At 38.8% G+C, this 18,777-nt stretch overlaps 3 protein-coding genes across 14 annotated transcripts in view; 2 read left to right on the top strand and 1 right to left on the bottom strand.

Moving 5' to 3' along the window:
- zmiz1a (zinc finger, MIZ-type containing 1a) overlaps nucleotides 1–3,586 on the top strand; it is a 90,162-nt gene extending 86,576 nt beyond the window's left edge. For 10 of the 11 annotated variants that reach the window (XM_026309177.1, XM_026309180.1, XM_026309183.1 and 7 more), the window contains 2 exons: nucleotides 316–585; nucleotides 779–3,586. In XM_026309177.1, the coding sequence (XP_026164962.1) occupies nucleotides 316–585; nucleotides 779–886 (378 nt within the window). In that variant the 3' untranslated portion in view covers nucleotides 887–3,586. The remainder of the gene's footprint in view (nucleotides 1–315; nucleotides 586–778) is intronic. The other variant, XM_026309184.1, reaches the window with a different exon arrangement.
- A 931-nt stretch (nucleotides 3,587–4,517) lies between these two features.
- On the top strand, nucleotides 4,518–7,572 carry ppifa (peptidylprolyl isomerase Fa). 2 transcript variants are annotated; one of them, XM_026309190.1, is made up of 7 exons: nucleotides 4,518–4,725; nucleotides 4,846–4,876; nucleotides 4,943–5,031; nucleotides 5,114–5,210; nucleotides 5,966–6,041; nucleotides 6,148–6,269; nucleotides 6,652–7,572. In XM_026309190.1, exons 1-7 carry the CDS (start codon nucleotides 4,582–4,584, stop codon nucleotides 6,750–6,752), a joined length of 660 nt encoding a protein of 219 aa, XP_026164975.1. In that variant the 5' UTR covers nucleotides 4,518–4,581; the 3' UTR covers nucleotides 6,753–7,572. The 2 variants fall into 2 exon arrangements, with proteins under 2 accessions (XP_026164975.1, XP_026164974.1); XM_026309189.1 differs by having other exon boundaries at nucleotides 6,640–7,572.
- Nucleotides 7,573–7,764: 192 nt separating this feature from the next.
- The window catches only part of zcchc24 (zinc finger, CCHC domain containing 24), a 30,624-nt gene continuing 19,611 nt past the window's right edge, over nucleotides 7,765–18,777 (bottom strand). The window contains exons 3-4 of the mRNA XM_026309188.2: nucleotides 14,420–14,584; nucleotides 7,765–12,283 (exon numbers count right to left, since the gene is read on the bottom strand). Of these exons, the coding sequence (XP_026164973.1) occupies nucleotides 12,170–12,283; nucleotides 14,420–14,584 (279 nt within the window). The 3' untranslated portion in view covers nucleotides 7,765–12,169. The remainder of the gene's footprint in view (nucleotides 12,284–14,419; nucleotides 14,585–18,777) is intronic.

Raw genomic sequence — 18,777 nt, 5'->3', positions numbered from 1 at the left:
AAAAAAAGTGGCTCAGATTTATCTGAACAAGGTGCAGCCTGTGCCCCTAGCCAGCATGTGTGCTCAGTCGTGCTCACATGCTCATGTCACCGTATAATGTTGCAGCTGTACATGTCTGCTGATCACAGCTTCCATTTAAAGGCCTGTTCCATATTATTCACGCTGGAACTCATTTCGCTTTTCCTCTGTCTTCCCATGCACCTCCCTGCCCCACCTTAACACTCTTTCCTTCACTCCCTCTGTCTCTCTCCATATACCTTCCTTTTTTTTCACACTCTGTCTCCCTTGCTTTCTGTCTCCCTCTTGCACCTGCAGATGTCCCATCCTGATCAGTCCCATAACTCCATGCAGCAGAGCTTGCATGCAGCACCCCACCCTGGCAGCCAAACAGGGCCGCCCTTACATCACAGTGGCCAGTCAGGGCAGCCCTTGCATCACAGCGGCCAATCATCGCAGCCGCCTCGCCAGTCGCAGCCTCAGCAGCCTGGGCAGAACAGTCACCCCCACAGCGATCTGAACTTTAATCCCTCCTCAGATGGGCAGATGAGTCAGGGAGCCCAGGATATGCCTGAACCCTCCCTGGATGTAAGTGTGTTGGCTTTGTGCTTCATAAGCTCCCTGTTAACAGCTAACATTGTCTGCTGCAGCTGCTCTCATCTCTTTGCTGTATGCTCTATTTGTGTGTGACTCTCAATTTGCTGCTGAGCAGTAGGTGTATTTATATGTAAACTAGCTTCATCAGACACTTGAGCATGATCTTTCTGCCTTTTATCCACAGCTGCTTCCAGAGCTGGCCAACCCAGATGAATTACTGTCATACCTGGACCCTCCCGACCTTCCTGCCAACAGCAACGATGACCTTCTCTCGCTCTTTGAGAACAACTAGCCCCCCCCCCCAAACCCTCCTGCACCTGAAGGAGTCGTGATGTGTTTGACTGTCCTTCCACAGACATTTCACCGACCTCCTGTTGACTCTTCAAGCAGTTCCCTATGCTCACACACATGCACACATACACAGTCTCTCAACAGATAATGTGTGGCATGGGAGCCAAGCTGAAAAGAGGCACCTGTTTGGGAACTCCACGGGAGAAAGCAGGAACGCCACTCATCCCCGCACTCCCACTTTGCCTCCTGTAAAGATTCCACACACCAGTTCCAACGCCTCTAACTCAAAACTCACCATTTATAGCCATGTTGGCAGGCACTAAAATGATATTATATATATACATATATGATATTTGTGACTTTTCAAGTGAAAACTGTGCAGCTATAATCATCATGTGTAACAACACAGAGGAGACAGGAGCCTTTGTGGGTTCTATGAAAAGTGTTGTAGCTTTTTTTTTTTTTTTTTAATTATAATTTTCCTTTTGTGAAAAAAGACAAGAGTCCAAAAGAAAACATTGTCTTGTAAGAGTGTTTTTATCCTATCTGAAATGTGTTCTTCCAAAACTTTGGCACATGCCCTTTGACCCCCCAGACTTCTCAGTGTATGTGTGACCAATGAGTAACTGGAACTAATCCGAATCAGAGCACTGAGAGGACAAATGTCCTCCAGTCCAAACAGAGGAAGTGAGTGCACATTGTGCAATGTAGTGTGTGTGGGTGTGTGTATATACATATGTGTGTATGAATGTGTATTTGTCATCTTGTTCTTGCCTGTGAATGTGTGTGGAAGTGAAAATGTTTGAGACAAAGGAGGGTAGAAAGGTAGAACAATCCACTTTAAGAGCTGTCTCAGTTCTTTTTCTCCACCTAGTCTGCATTTGTTGTGTATTTATTGTAATGTCTCGCTCTTCCTCATCAAATTTAGCACCGTTTTGTTCACAAGTGCATGTGTGCCAATGGCTCCTGTTGTCTTTGTCCCGCCTCAATATGCTTGATCAAATCATTTTTTTCACTTGTCGGTATTTATTATTTTATTTCAAGCTAATCAGTTTTTTTATTTTATTTTATTGTTATCCATTTTTATGTTTTATTTTTATCCCACTTTTAAATCAGTTTGGGCCTGGGTATTAAGCTGGTGTAAGAGTAAGAGATTTTAAGATCCTACAGACGTCTACAGAAGTTTTTAAATCACTGTATTTTATAGAAACGTCTGTGTAACTGTGCTAATCTTTCCTTTTGTCATTTTGTTACTGTTGAACTGCATCGTAATGAGAAAATCATCCTGCATGATCCAACAGTGTTTTCAGAGCTGTTGTATATACCCTTTGTGAATACTTTGTGTATGTACAGTACTGTACCTATCTATTACTGGCAACTACATGGTACTGTATGTCTGTCAAGAACTACACACACTCACAAACACACACAGAATCCCTTAGAACCAGTCCAATATTGTAACAAAATGCACTCTCACTGGCCTTGCATTGAGTACACCTGTATTGTGCACAGTTTTTCCATCACCCTGTGACAATGCATCAGTCACAAGAAATATTTGACCTACTTAGCTGGATAGTTGTGAAATATTTTGGACTTTTTTTTTTTTTTTATATATATATATATATATATATATATATATATACACAAAATCAGTCAGCTGTTATCTGTCTAAAAGATTGTTAATGCACCTAAAAGGTCCAAATTTCTCTGAAAATCATTTGTTTAATGTTATTGGAACCATATTCTCTTTATTTAAAATGAGAATGTGCAAAATGTCCTCCGCATTGTTTTGGAGCCTGATAATGAGCATTTTTATAACCATTCTTAGCAGAAATATGTACGCATAGTTTGTGTATTTTCATCACCTTTTTTATTGTTTCAGGTTTTAAGTTATTATTTGTGTCCAGTGTTTTGATATGACAAGTATAATTTGGTTTACACAGTTGTATGCAGTACATTCAATGAATTTAAAATATACTATGTTGTTGGATTAAAGTTCCCCCATTTGAGATTTGTAACCTGTTTAAAGAACCAAATATGACTTTACTGGTCTTCTGAGTTGATCAAATCACCTGCATATGACACAGTTGAAGGATCAGATGTTGTTTGTATTTGTTTATATGTTTGTAAAAGACAATGCACTGCCGCATTGGGATGTTTTATTTCCCTGCACAGTGTAAATTTAACCTTTCACAAAATCATGTCTAGTAATTTGAGCAAAGCAAATTGTACTGTCTGATTGCAGACATTGGAAATTTGTTGGGGATTTGAAAGAGAATACAATTATTATTGTTAAATGAAATTTGGGGGAAACCCCTTTCTATTTGCATTACAAGGGGAGGTTGTGGCAGAGAGATGGGAGTTGGGTTGGGGATGTAAGGGATACGTGTGTATATACTGTAAATGAAAAATAGAGACACGTTAACAGAAATGTATTCATTTTCTCCGGAGGGAGTGTGCATAGTGTATTTAGAATTTGTAAAGCTTGCATCTTCCTGTCAGACATTGAACTGGGAAAATGTGTTCGATTGCGTCTGTGCAGACCTCTCTTACCACACCTGTTCATTTATGTAAGATACTTTATGTACCCCTTCATGTGGGGTTTCCAAGAAAAAAGATACATTTTTCCTTTGTGTAATATTAAACCTCTGTGTATTTCTCTATTACCTGTGTACTTTATAAAGGTGCTACAAAAATAAAACCTTTTGCGGTATCATTGGGATGTGGAGACATTGAGCTCAGAGTTGTTTCCACATTTACAGTTTATAAAAAAAGAAAGTCAGATTTATCATTTTTATGCAATTTGGCAAAAATACACTATAAAGGTACAATCTGAAGTGTTTGGCACATCAGGTGGCAGTTGTCTCTTTGGTTTTGTACATTCTATGTACAATCATTTCATATTCTAAACTGGTCAACAAAACATTGTGATTTTTAGTCTTGCAAATCTGTATGTAGTTAGATGACGTGACATCCTAATATTTATCTAATAAATATGTATTCAGATGAAACAATTAATGGCCTCTGTGTCTTTTGACATACATTGTAATGTATTTGTTACATATCCTATAATTAATTTTATATACTGTACATAGAATACAATGAACTTGCAATAGCAGTAATTTTAAAACTCATTACACATAGAGTAAGTGCGTTTTTGCACAGAATAGCAAATATAGAAAAATATTTACGAAATAGTAAGATTGAAAAGTCATTTAATACATTTCTGGCTTTGGAATGAGTGTGCAGGTGTTATCTTTCCATAGTAAAGTCATTTGGATGCATGGCGCCTATGTACAAGATGTGCATATAACAATTTATTTATTTATTCTACAGAATACCAAATAACCAATATCACAGGCATTTTGACAAAGCAGAAAACGAACAGCTGTAAATCACCTGTGCTTTTTTTGCTGCGAAAAAAAGTCCACCATTGTAATTATGACCACTGTTTATCCCATAATAAAGAGTAAAGATAAATATAATAAGGTTTAGTCCAGCCCTTTCAAGAAACTAAAAGAAGTTGAGTAAATCTTTATATATAACTCATTAATAATCTACATGTCTCATTGCTTCCTAAACCTCCCACGTGGTGTCGTTGTTTGTCTCACCTCCGCCTGTGTGACGTCACACGTAAACACCAGCAGCACCCATGGCCAGTGGCCCCTGTTCGTCACCCTCGTCAGCAGAGCAGCGATGCTACAGATAAAAAGCCGCATGAGATACAGCTCGCTGGGCGTCGCCGCTGCCAGGCTGCTTTCCTCCGGTCCTGCCCAGAGCCCGGTGGTTTTTCTGGACGTCGAGGCCGACGGTGAGCCTCTGGGAAGAATAATCATCGAGGTAGCTTAGCCTGCTAGCTGGCTAATGTTAGCACCCAGAAGACCTTGGTGTCACCAGCTGTCAAATGTGTGCAGATGAGAGACGTGTGTGGCTTAATGTGAATGTGATTTTATCTTGCAGCTGAATGCACATGTCGTCCCAAAGACAGCAGGTATGTTAAAGTCCAGCATTTAATGACGCTCTTGGCCTGTGCTGACAACAAAGTCTGCTTTGACAGAAAACTTCAGAGCACTGTGCACTGGGGAACATGGCTTTGGGTACAAGGGCAGTGTGTTTCACAGGATCATACCTGAGTTCATGTGTCAGGTAAAGATTCAAGTGAAGACTGTGTCTATGAAGGGCTAAGTATTTGCCTTGTTCTCTCTTGATGCAGCATTTTCTGTTACAGGGGGGAGATTTCACCAAACACAATGGCACCGGGGGCAAATCTATATATGGGAAGACGTTTAAAGATGAAAACTTTAAATTAAAACACAGTGCTCCAGGTACATCTCTACATTTTAGCACTTATTTATCATCCGTAACTCTTATTTGTTGCTTTGTAAAACTTTGTTTTTGGATGGATTTTTAAAAAAAAAACTTCTATCCATTCATTTGTTTGTATCAGTGTTAGCAGAAAATAAATAAACAATTAAAAATAGTTGTCAAGCAAAAATCCCAGATATTCTCAGATGTGGGGATTTTCTGACATTTTAAAAACCAAGTCAAACCAAAAAAAAAATAAAATAGATTCATTTATAAGGAAAACAATTCTAATTTGCAGCTCGTATTTTGTGTGACATATATGTCCGGTTTTCTGGCTCCCTAACAATATAATTAGCCTGAATTTGTATTTTAATACAGCTGCCTCCTCACTAGATGGCAGTGCCTAATCTCATGCAGCAAAAAAAAAAACAAAAAAAACCACTGGCTATTTGGTTTTTGCAATCCCCAGGTGAATGACCTACTTTTTAGTGAGTCAACATACACTGATCAAAATAACTCCTTTTTTTTAATAAACTGAATCCATGTGATAATTATTTGGTGCTTCATTTTAAAGTGTTGCATAAATGCAGTTAGCTTCAGATTCTGAGAAGTGGGACAGGCCTAAACGTGACATGACTTGTGTGTGTTGTGTTTTCACTTTGCTCCATTCAGGCTTAAATGTCATTGGGTCATTGGTAAAAACAGGTCAAGACCTTGTTGACAGCATCACATTTAATTGGTGTTTAAACATTTGAACTTTGCTTTGGCTCTGCAGGAACACTTTCAATGGCAAATTCAGGGCCAAACACTAATGGCTCCCAGTTCTTCATCTGTACAACAAAAACTGAATGGTAAGTACTTCGAAGAATTTATTAACCACTCATCTCGGCTCCGCCAGAGCAGAACAGAGTCAATCTTACCAGCTGCTGAAATCATTTTTTGTTTCTCTTTTACCAGGCTTGACGGTAAACATGTGGTGTTTGGGCAAGTGAAGGAAGGTATGGACGTGGTCACTAAGATGGAATCCTTCGGCTTGCATGACGGTGGTGTGATCAGGAAAATTGTCATAGCTGACTGTGGTGAGATCAAATAGCACCAAAGATAACGCGGGAACTTTTGTTGGATGAACCAGTATGCAGCCATTAGGCATTTACTTTATCGTTTCTCTCGCAATAATAATCCTTTTAAAGAGGAGCTGTCACATATGGTGCCGATCTTCCCCTAAAATATTTTTACTGTTGGTTGTGTTGTTAAAAGATCTTATCTTCATCATTTCACATTCAAAATCAGGTATTACATTATGTCTTTAGTTCTAAATGATTCTTCTAATGAAAAGTCAGGGACTTAACACTGATACATTTTGATTTTAGTTTTATTTTATCCGCTATATAACATTTTTTTAATGTGCTGTTACTCTGCATTTGCTGCCAAATAAATGGCTACTTCTAGGTCTGTTCTTAGTGCAGGACATTTACTGTCATGTGCCACCAACCCTGCTAGTTTCAACACTTCCTGGAAATGATCCAGCAGCTTTATTTAGACACCGGCTCCAGGACGACTGACTTCCTGTCCATCAGAGCAGGATGTGACATCCACCTACAGTGGAGTTGAACTATCATGGCCTGCAGGCTATCACTGGATATAGTGGATACAGTGAATCAATACAATGAGTTATTTAATCTCCTGAACCTATGAAGAAACTCGGAAAAAGTCTTGTATGTGAGCTGCTCTTCCTTTGCTGCATTCATTTTTGACACTCAGAGCATCTGGAGGAGACAGAGAGAAAAGAAAGCCAGGACATGTCTGAAGGCCAGAGACTGGGTGGTGCTGCTTATCGAGCTAATACTTTATGAAAGTAAATAATGAAGCAATGTGAAAAAGCCGCTCTTGCCCCTAAATGAAACCATATGCGCGCTGACCTTCCACCGTTTGTTTGAATTCTCAGATTACATTGTTGCTATAGAGACCTTTCAGCTCTCATTTGAGCTGGAGATGTTGTAACAAACTTGATATAATTTGGGTCCCCACCCTCTGGTGTAGTTTTAGTTATTTGGAATGCATGTCCAATATTCTGCATGGAAACTTGGCTTGAAAGATGGCAATGCTGTGGCCAATGTTTAATACACATGCAAAACACTGACATCTGAATGACTAATGGTTCTAACTGGTAACTAACTGGTTCTTCAGCTGTAAATGTCTACATTTATCACAGTGCCCATGTCAGCTGGTGTCCTTTGTTGTGTTTTAGTTTCCCTGTCCACAGTTTGACAGAAAAATGTTGAAATCAAGACTTGTGAGATTCATGTGTCTGTTCTTGGAAGTCTTTTAAAAGTCTTTGTGTTGCACAACCACCATTAAAAAAAACCTCTTTATAATAATCTATATGCTTGTGCAGTCTTGATGCACTGAGGATGAAAACAAACATTAAACTCTGTCTAATGAATATTATATGGACAGGAGCTCTCAGAAAACAATGTGTTGCTTTTGGCTGAAATTAAACGCCAGAGTGAACACCTCCCAGTTACTGGTAACAGCATTTCAGCAAACTAATGAAACCACAAAATCAAAGCAGCGCTAATTCAATATGACTTTTATTCATCAAACTCTCAACAGCTCTAAAGCACTAACATGTTTTCCCAACTAACAAATAAGGCACATTTTGGAATGCCATTTCATGGACATGAAAAACAGACCTGTGGTCTACTCTCGAAACCATGAGTGTCCTTGTTTCCCAAAATCATTGTCTTCCTAACCTCATGCCTGTGTTCTGTCCAATTCAAATATTACATTATTGCAATATTGCATTACAAACATCTCAAGTGATACAGACAATAAAGAATACAAACACGACTTTCCAAATTGACCACATAACTGTTAACACATTACATTCAGTAAATATGTATTATTCGTTGAGGCTACGCTAGCGGTAAATGAAATACTTCAAGACTAATAACAATCAGAAGTTGCTGATGATGTTAAAAATATGTACTGTAGCAAACTACTGTAAAGTATTTAAATAAGTATACATTGCACAAAATAATATTTCATTCAGAACCAAACACATGCACATGCAAACTCTAAAATAGTTCTTTGTCACACACACTTTCTTGACAAAACTATACATTCCCTAAAAACTACTAACACTGTAATGTTTTATAATAGTTTCTTGTCATTGCTGCTTTAAGCAAACTACATCTCACAGTTTAATGTGCTTATACAGTGGTGAGTATCCGTCACTAATTAAGAAAACAAAAGATTCTGCATGTTAACACAATATATTTTCCTAATATTCTAGTCACTGTTTACAAAATGAATACATGCAACTGTATGGATGTAAATGGCAGCTCATAATTAGTTACAAATTGCAACTGAATAACATTGTAGGTTATTCAATACTGATAACATCCTAAAAAACAAAACACAAAAAATACAATGGCTTATAATTGAGAAAGGGTATTAATTATGTACCAGTTTTTTAATAATATTCTATGTAGACATCAATATTTCCTTCTTAGTGTAAATTTGTTGCATATTCTATACAAAAAGTGTTGTAAAAAATCTTTCCATAAATATTTCTGCAGGATAATCCATCAGATTATAGTAAAACATAAAGAAAAAAACTCCCAGCTTTGTTTATTTCTCAGCAACAGGCCCTTCTTCACACAAAAAAAGCTTCAATGTTGCATTACACTTCAAAAAGAGCTACTATCCTTGAAAACGATGGCCATCAAATATATACATAAAACAGTCTACCTTTGTCAGGGAAATAACTCTTGAGCTTTTGCAGATTGCTTTAAAATTTTCAACATCTATTAAGTGTTCCAAAATACACATCTCATTCATAGAAAATAACAAATTTGAACTGAAAAGGTACTAGAAAAGTCAAGTATATGTAAATTCAAGACGTCTGAAAGCAGAGATTTCTTTATGTTTTCAAATGCATTGTATCGACTGCTTCCATTGGCTCTTGATTTGCCATTTAAAATGGCCTCCTACTGCAATAACACCTTTCTGGATGGAATCTAACTATGACAGGTTTTCTCACTATTCTGCCAGAGCTCTGAGGATCACAATAATATTGTTACTTGTTTATGAGGTTAGTTTATAAGGCATCATTGGTGTCTATTCCTTTCACTAAAGCCACGTGATGTCATTTGGACAAAAAGGTTCAGATGTAAAGACCTGTTAGTCATCAGACACAGCAAAATAAGGATGATGTTAACCAGCAGAAAAATGGACTGTTCCCAACAGTTGTGGGCCAAAAGGAAAATTGTTCATTCAACTTAGATCTCTAAGCTGTGCTGCCAGTTCCTTCTTTAAAAGGGGCACTCCACCAGTTTTTTACTCTTGACGTTATGTTTACACATGAGAGGGACTCCTTGTACTGTGAAAACAGTTGCATAATGTCTTCTGTCGCTCTGGAGGAGTGTTCTCATGTCATCCTGATGATGTCATAATAATGTCATGGGTGTCTCAACCTTGGGCTTGGAGACACAACTACAGCTACAAACTGGGGTGAACAGTTTGAAAAATGTGGGCATTTACCAGGCAGGGGTAGTGTACTGATATATGCTTTTGTGTTATATCATGGGAAATGTAGAATAGAGCGTTTTTCTGGAGCATGAGACATACTAGTGACTAAAAGTAAGATATCTGAGACTCTGCTGTGCTGATTTAAACCGTTCTTCAGTGTTTCTTGCCAGCCTCCTAACCTTGTGGAAATTCAATACTAAATCACTGGAGTGCCCCTTTTAACCTTTACAGATGGAATCTAGCTAAATGACCGTTCTCCATACTGTAGGGTACCATTATCAGCAACTCCACACTCTCCCACTAAGACAAGTGACCATGTATATTTTTTGACAAAACCCACAGTTCTTTGGATAAACATAACTACAATAGATTAAAAAAATCAAAGAGCGAGGTTGAAAATTTCATGTGCGACTCTGTTGTTGTGAGAATTGACTAAGAAATAACATCTTTGTTGATATTCCATGACAACAAGACCACAAGAGGACTATTATTGCCAGCTGGAAATGCTGGTTCAGCCCGTGCCTCCAACTCAGCAAACTGCATTCAAACGAACACCATACCCATTCAAACCAATGACATTGTTTTCTGTCAACCTGCACTTAACTTACTATACATCACAGTTATCACATGCACATATGCTGCTCCAACTCTGAGCCTGTCCCAACGTCTTTTCCTAATTTCAAATGGCCTCATAGTCTTGATGCTTCAGAATTGTTTACATTTTTAAGGCACATCCAGTATGTTACAGTATAAAATATAGTTAACCTGCTTTTGTAAGGCTGGAAATACAGTACATATAAAATAGTTCACAATTCCTATAATAAGGTTCCTTGAAAGGCTGGTTTATATACATCAAACCAACATTAATTTCCTCTGTAGTGCTATAGGTCTTCCCGCTGATATATGTAAACAGGATGTGTACTACTATTCCTTTAAAGACACTGAATTATAATGATAGGCCTCATAATATCAATGCAAATGTAAATTTAATTCATCACCACTTTCAGTATATCTCTCCTTGAATCTTCAGCATCACCACATCACTACAGATCAACCCTTCTACATTAAATCTTATTGTTTCTGTCAGCCAACCCAAAAGTCACTGCAGTTCTAGAAACCTTCACTTTGCTCTTTATGCTGCAATTAGCTACTGGGCATAGTTTTAAAGGGTGCAAGCCCTTGGAAAAGTTTCCTATTTAGTGTCACTGACTCCACTAAGGCATCAAATGTGATCTGAAAAGTCACTGTGAATCACTTATAAACAAGCATCTCATTTGTACTTTACTAAATTGTAGTTCAAACCTAATCAAGCTTTATAGGTGAACTGTTTGAAAGTCTTTCATAAGGCTAATCAGATTGTTACCAAGAGGTTCATTTTTATGATTGCTTGTTGAATATTTGACACTGGCAAGAAACCACATGGACGGCAAGATTACAGCTCCTTCTTGGTTGACGCTTTTATCTTCTGACATCTACACCTACACCTAACTGAGAATTTGTTTGGCAAAAAAAAAAAAAAAAAAAAACTCTATGGAGGGAGAAGGAAACCTTATCTGTTAGCAACGCACTAAATCTAGATGAGGAGCGAATATATGCAACAACCTACAGTAGTTTCTACAGACGTGGAAGCAGTTAAACAATATTGTGATATACAAACATACAAAATAGTTTTTTTTTTTATATCCCAGTTAAAATTAAAATTGCACAATAGACAACAAGAAAATAAATAGGCCATATTTAAGCTAGGGATGCATGGCACATTATCCCTCAGTTAATTCACAGTTAATAACATGTTGTTGACCCTAATACGGCAAGAAAGCAAAGGCCTTGTATACATTATATTGTCATGAGAGGCCCGGGTTAAACGTTCGTCACATTACCACACACTTCACTAGGCAGGGAAATGGAAGGCAGAAAGCCAACAAACCCCAAGGTGAGGTAATCTAGTGACCCCAATACCACCTGTTGCTAACTGATCAATACAATGATTAACAGTTTTTTTTGTTTGTTTTGTTTTAATTGATCAGTGGGGTTATGTGGTTTCTGATAGGTGAGGCATTAAAAAAAGTCACTGAATTTAGGCAAATTTTTGCTTGTGATGAATAGCACTTGTGAGATAGACTTGATCCTAAATAGCATGTTCCTCTCATGCCTGGATGTAATCTTCAGTGCTGTCATTGAAAAATTATTGCATATTGACTAAAATCTGTATTTCACCAGTAGTTTTAGAAGGAGGACGGGAGGGTTAACTGCTGTGGTAGATAAGGAAGGCATCTGAGAAGAAGGGAGAATTAGAGCTACCTATATTTGAGACATGTTGAGTGCAGAGTAGGAATCAGTGTAACCTGGATGTGAACTGGGAAGGGTGGAAGTTAACAGCCTTGATGGAGGATGAGCAATAGGACCTTGGTCACAAAGGTTGCTCTCTGACTCTTATTACATAGGATTATTGCACACGGCGGCAGTAGTAACCCAGGACCTTGCATTTCTCACACAGGTGTTGCGGGTGCTCCTTACTCTGGTCAGAAACATCCAGGCCATCTGGCTTCTCTAAAGGGCGCTGAGAATACAAACAGAGAAACAGAAATGAGTCATATTAGAGGCTGAAGAAAGCAGCACACACAGCATAAACCTCTGAAGTTTGCAAGCATCTTATTTGGCCTCAGATTCAACTTCGCTAGGCACCTAACTATTTTCATTTCCAACACAACTCCTTTATTCTTCACAGACCAGATGTATACCAAGCACAATTAGCTGCAGTGATATGGCAGCACACCATCTACTTTGGAGACTTGCAGTGCACTTTAACTTATCTGATATTTAAGAAAACACATCCAGTTTGTATTTAATCATGATGACCTCTGGAAATTTGAGCAACGTGGCAGCAGTGGCTTTCTTGCAGTCATTATGAAGGACAAAGAGAACCTATCAGGCCCAGCGCATTTGGAAATTATTTTAACAATCTCTGTGAAATTTTATTTCTCATCTGTACTTCTTTTGTTGTTAAAGCTTTGTACAGTTAGTCCGGGTCACCATGGGTCATTATGAGGAGACATTTCAGTGGGCTGCTAATGAGTCCACCAGGAAGTGTTCAGACTTTACTACTGGTGTGTTAGAGACGTTACATCCTTGAGGAAATGTGAAAAATTTGATGTATATTTTAGGTTTGAGGGAACCAAGTTCCAGCCCTTTTGCTGCAGGCATCTTCCTGCAGCAAAAGGGCTGTCTCCTCCTTCTTCTACTTACTCCTGCCTCATTACTATTTCATTTTAACTTTGCCCACCTCTACCAGATCCACTGAAATCCATGTTGATGTTTTACATAGTGATTTGATCAGGCCTGAATATATATTAACATTTTTTTTCTACTCTGCACCGTTCTCATCTGAATTATGGTAGCTGGATAACAGGAGAGATTTGTTTAGATTTGGTGTTTAGAGAGATCTTGTAAATCAAGCAAGTAAATCAAATTAAAACAGTATAAGTGAGGGCATGTCCCCTGGCTTGAAACAAGTACACTGGGAATTCAAGAAATACATTTCCCATCTAAGAAAGACAAATATTTTATACATGCGGAGGGGATTGGAAAATCCATTTTCAGTTCATTTATGGAAATACTCAGGAGTCATGCTGAGAAGCAGAGTTCTTTGATACTCGAGGACTCAGAGGTTAGTGGTCCATTTCAAACACTGACAGGGGGAAATATGTTAAATGGGTGACATTGAAAATGCAGGGAATTTGCTTGCCTGTGTGCAGCTTTGCCACAAGACACACAAGCAGAGAAAAGTAAACTCCAGTGAGAAAAGCTCCTGTACAGACAATGTACTTATCCACCCGTGCTTTTTTTTTTAAAGAGTATAGTTAATATTATTCCTTTAGATCTCATGCTGATTAAGATGCAAACAAAGAAACAAAAGGTTTGGAATAAATTATGCATTAACTTTTCGTTGCCTGGGAATGCTGGGACTTTTTGCCGGACGTTTAAAGTAAATTTTTCGAGCAGCTTCTCTTTTCTCCTTCATTTCATTTCAAGTGTTCACAGAGTGGAGCACATTTAGCCAGGGAATCCAGAGAACGAATGGGGCCTCAAGTTGTAATCCTAATTTTATTTTAGGAAGTGGAATTGGAAGAATGTCGAAAAGCATATATATATTAAAAGATGAAGTAGATAAATAGATCTCTAGCTGGATTCTTTCTCAGGCGATTCATCAACATTTGAAAGGTTGAGCCAAATAGAGTGTAGAGTGTTTGCTGTTCGGAAAACGCACAGGAATACGATTGCACTTTTTTGTATCATTAAAGTTGGGAGGAATTTCTGCAGCCATGAGCCTCTGTTCCTGTGGAGTGAGCTTGTGTTTAAGACATTGGTAAAGTAATATTTGTTTTAACATTTGATGAGATTCAGTAAATACTCCAAAGCTTTTATCAGTCAGGAAATTTAATTAGTCTACTCAGTGCTGGTTTATTACCAAAGAGGCAAAAGCAATTGTCAGTGGTATGATTTTTATTTTATTGTAATAAGGCCATCTGGAATATCCTCAAGGCAATACACAGCCACGCAAACCAGAGTCTGGACTCTGTTAACTTTGGTTGAGAGAGTTCAATCCACCACTTAAACAAAGTATGAGTAATGTTTTTACTTTAGGACTTAACAGCAAATTCTCAGAAATTGAGTGTCATACTGTAGGTCGAAATACCTGCTTGTGTGGATAGACATTGATGTGACACTTGATACATTCTTGTCCCATGTTGGCCCAGGAGTTACCACTCATCCACTTCCTCTTACACTTGGGGCACTTGTACTCTCCAAAGCATCTCTTCTTGCCCTGGTAGGGTGTCAGCCCTTCACCTTTGGGTCTGGCCTATAGGGAGTAAAGCAGAGTGAATAAAATATAAGCACATGGGCAGAGAGCATTACTTTTTAAATTCTTTATAGATACAACTTTAGGACTACAGAGAGTGTTTGTAATTCAGTGCAGAAGGACATTTTTTAAAAGAATGTCCTGCATTCAGCTGGACAATAATCAACCAAAGGGTGTGTCCATCCTTGTCATTGTAATATATCCAGCTTCATCATACAGTATACTCCTACACACAGTTTTGGCACAATATGTGGTTGTGTAATTGACATTTACTTCCATTACAGCTGTGTTAAATTACTCTGCTGATTCTCATGAGGAAGATGATTACAAACAGTCAACCAGCCATAAAAAAAAGCACTAGCCTGACAGGAATATTGCTGGGAGGAGCCACTCCAGTGACTTCATGCTGGCAACTTTATTTAGGCCACTATAACACTACTGGGGGAAAAGACATATTTTCCCCCTAAAAGAATGTCACAAACAAACATACTGCTGATGTCATCAAAGAGGACTGACCACAAACTATCCTCCATCCTGCCAAAAAAAAAAACCCAAATGTAGACTAATTAGTAAGATTTTCAGGGCTTGTCATTGTTAATTTGAAGCTCTATCATCAAATCATCCCAGAACTTGCATCTGCTTGTGACAGTGAGCCTGGGGGTGGTTATATTGGTAAACAAAATGCCTATATCTAGAAGACAAATAATCTATACTTGCTTTAGACAGATATCTGATATGACAGAGAGGAGTAAACTTAATGCATACTAAGCACCTGATGGCAGCTTTCGTGAAGTTTAGGAAATGCTCTGCATTTAAAGTGAAATCAAATCTGTTGGGCTCACTCGTGATTTCGCTGCAGACTGCTTTTGTAATCACTTTAACCTTGGCTGCAGGTTTTAGGGTGATTGTAGGGGGTATAGAGCAGTGAGAGGGAGAGGAGTGGTGTCCTTCCTTATTTTGCCCCAGCCCGTGTGTGAGTTATAGGAACTTTAATTTAATCAGCAGCATTTGGTGCTGTCCTAAGAGACATCAGCACTTTGCATCAGCACCAGCAAGTCAGCGCTAAGTATGAGTGGCTGTGCTGCAACCTAGCCCCTCAACAGTATGACCTCAAACCCACTGTCAGCTTCGCATCTCCCACTGTGACAGCAATGCAGGATGGAAAATATGACTTTGCTGCCCTGCAGCACCTCATTCTATACACAGTTGACAGTGTTGTCCAAATGCAGTTTCAAAGACAATGTCATGGCAACATTTTGTTTGGTTGCTTTCCTGCAAATGATCTAGTAACAATATTAGATTTAACTATAAACACAAATGGTTTTCTCACTCCAACAAATTTCTGCTGTAATAAAACCGACCACTATGGTATCTAATAAAATAGATTATTTTGAACTAATTTGAACCTTAAAAATAAAATACAGTTAGAGTACCAGGTGTACTACGTGGGGGATCTAAGCTTAACCCTCGTTATTCATTTGGAAATTTAAGAATAGTTAGAGATTAGTCCTGTTACAGCTGTTTGTTGGAATGTAAAAAAAATATCTCTCCCTGATACTGCAGCCAGGACTCAGCAGGACAGAAACAGTGCTCATCTTTCTCATGACCATTCCTCTCCTACTTCATGCTGTTTCCAGTCTGGCCTTGGAAATGCTGACAATTAAGATAGTTATGAACTCTGGATAAAGTCATTTCGAAATGCAAGGAAAGTATAAATCTAGAGGTAAAAGTATGATTTAATTAATCAGCAGAATATGAATCGCTATTTTGAACAATCAATTGTTTTTCAAGAAAAATGCCAAACATTCACAGGCTCCGTCTACTTTGAATGGATTCATTTAAAAAGCAATTTTTTGTGTAAAACTTATTACTTCTGCCTTTCATGCCATACACTCCAAACTACAATAATAATCCAGAACCTATTTGGACATCTGGAGTCAGAGTAAATGTGATTATACCACATTGTGGTCAGTTGATGTCAGGCCCTATAACACGTCCACTCTTGGAGATATTAAATGAAGAGCAAGTTTAGCTTCTGAAGTCATAAACCTCAACAGACGCAGTTGCTCTTGCACATTCCAATAGGCATTCAAACACATGGGAACTAATGTCCCAATAACATCTGGACTGCTGTGCCACCACTGCCAAGACTCTGTAACATGGTGCTACATTCATGGCTGTTGCTGATGAAGGGAGCTTGGGCTTTCTTCACATACATTCCTAAATGGCCTATCTTTCCATTTATATTGGTGCAGTGGATTACAATTCAAATCCTCAGCTGTAAACACTATAAAGACTGAGTAAATGTTTTTGTTAGGTTTGATTTCCAGGAAAAAAAACACGCTTTTTCTGCCTTTAAAACAAGGTTTACAAACTGTTCACAATACACAGTAGAATGATTACCTTAATGGAACTGCGTCATCACCCCACACGACACTGGAGATGAGCCTGCACAGGAGGATGTGTTTTGTTTTCCTTCGCTCTTTACAAATAAAGCCATTCAAGCTTGTGCCAGGGTAAAAGCTAAATGGACATATCTGAGCCATTTGGAGCATTTGAGGTGTATGTCAAGTGGAAGCAAAGCTTTGAAACAGCAAATCAATTATTGGTGTCACGGTAGGAGATGGCGAGCAGTGTTTGTCAAATCACTTGGACAATGCCAGCTTTCGTTGAGTCATTGTTTGTTTATGTCCTCGGAGCTGGAGCTCTGTGTGTTGAGATAAGGGTCAGTGCGTGTCCATGTCCATAGAGAAGACAGTGCAGCTCCATAACCACAACTACTTGACCACATCCTCCTTCAGTCCAGATCTCAGCAGGGACTCATCATATCACACACACACGTACTCACACTACAGGTCAGTGAACTGCTAAGTGAAGCGTACACACACACACACATATGATGCCTATCTATGCAAAACATGACCACACACAGGCACAAACAGTGACACACTGATTTTCTCTCCTCTTGTGCCCTTTAACACTCTGACACAAATGCACACACAGACACATACTCTCAACATATTCCACATCCGCAGGTTTTCATGCACTCAAGTCACAACTGGAAAGTCTGTGCATGGTTTCCTGCACTACTCCCACTCAGTTTAGCCCAGCTACAAGGACACAGATCATTCTTTGGCTTATACTGCAGGACTAATGAGCTCAGAAACTGCATTAAAAAAGAATAAACAGAGCTGCACAAGAGACAGTAAAACAAAAAGGGAGACAAAAATGAGACATGAGAACAAGATGAACAGGAACAGAAGAAAGCTCATTATGACTAAGAGGGAATTAACATCAGTGTTTGAAGTGAGTCAGCCTCCTGCTCCTTAAGGATTCTGTACTGAAGGGGGTCTGAAAACCTGCTGCCAGAATCCGACTCCAACAGCCACACAGACACACACAAGGAGAAAAGGAAAAGTGGACAAATATCACAAGCCCCACAGGTGCCCAAGCCAACTGTGGAGGGATCCTCCAATCAGCCCTGTTCAGGAGGGTGGAGAAAGGAAAGGAGAAACTAGGAATATGCAAAAGAAGGAGGAGGAAATCTAAATCCAAAGCAGATGGCCTCCATAGGGACAGAACACAAGAAACACAGAGTGCTGTCGTAAAATCGTTGCTCTGCTTTCAATTAGGCCATACGTTTCAGATACACAGAGAGAGGAGAGAGTGCTGTATTGGACTCATTATTATGTGGAGGAATGCAGAGACACATATGTTGTAAAAACAAGCGTGACAGAATTTGAAGCACGTACACTATTGCAGGTAGAATTTCAAAATGTATATGTAAGTGAGGGATCCAGGTCTAGACAACACCCACTGTGAAGTCTTTAAATTTCAGTATAATTCAGGTAATTGATATTGATTAAAAGGTATGGAGCCCAGGGAGCTGAATCTGAGACTGCAGTTTGAATATTACTTTGCCACAAAACCATCTTGAAATTCTGCTCCAGTTTAAATTATAAAGAGGCATCTATTACTGACCACTGGAAAACTGTGGTCCAGACCACTGTCTGAGGCCTAAAGGTGATCTTGCATCTGTGTTGATCTTATGTTCCAGGGTTAGAGTAATGACCAGTGTACAGATACCAGAGTCTATACTCTCAGACACTCCCTTAATCCTATGTCTCCAGTAACAGAATAGGTTAGCCTTGGTTTAATATAAGATACCTCTTCCAAGCCAAACCAAAGAGGGA

The sequence above is a fragment of the Mastacembelus armatus genome, chromosome 15 (genome assembly GCF_900324485.2).
Source record: "Mastacembelus armatus chromosome 15, fMasArm1.2, whole genome shotgun sequence".
In the NCBI taxonomy this organism is placed as follows: Eukaryota; Metazoa; Chordata; class Actinopteri; order Synbranchiformes; family Mastacembelidae; genus Mastacembelus; species Mastacembelus armatus.
This window is presented reverse-complemented; position numbering and strand designations above follow the sequence as displayed.

Excerpts from the sequence above, each read along its gene's own strand:
- ppifa (XM_026309189.1), top strand. The coding sequence starts at position 4,582 with ATGCTACAGATAAAAAGCCGCATGAGATACAGCTCGCTGGGCGTCGCC. Across the intron at positions 4,877-4,942 it reads TGTCGTCCCAAAGACAGCAG|AAAACTTCAGAGCACTGTGC; the intron begins GTATGTTAAAGT and ends CTGCTTTGACAG. Across the intron at positions 5,211-5,965 it reads ATTAAAACACAGTGCTCCAG|GAACACTTTCAATGGCAAAT; the intron begins GTACATCTCTAC and ends TTGGCTCTGCAG.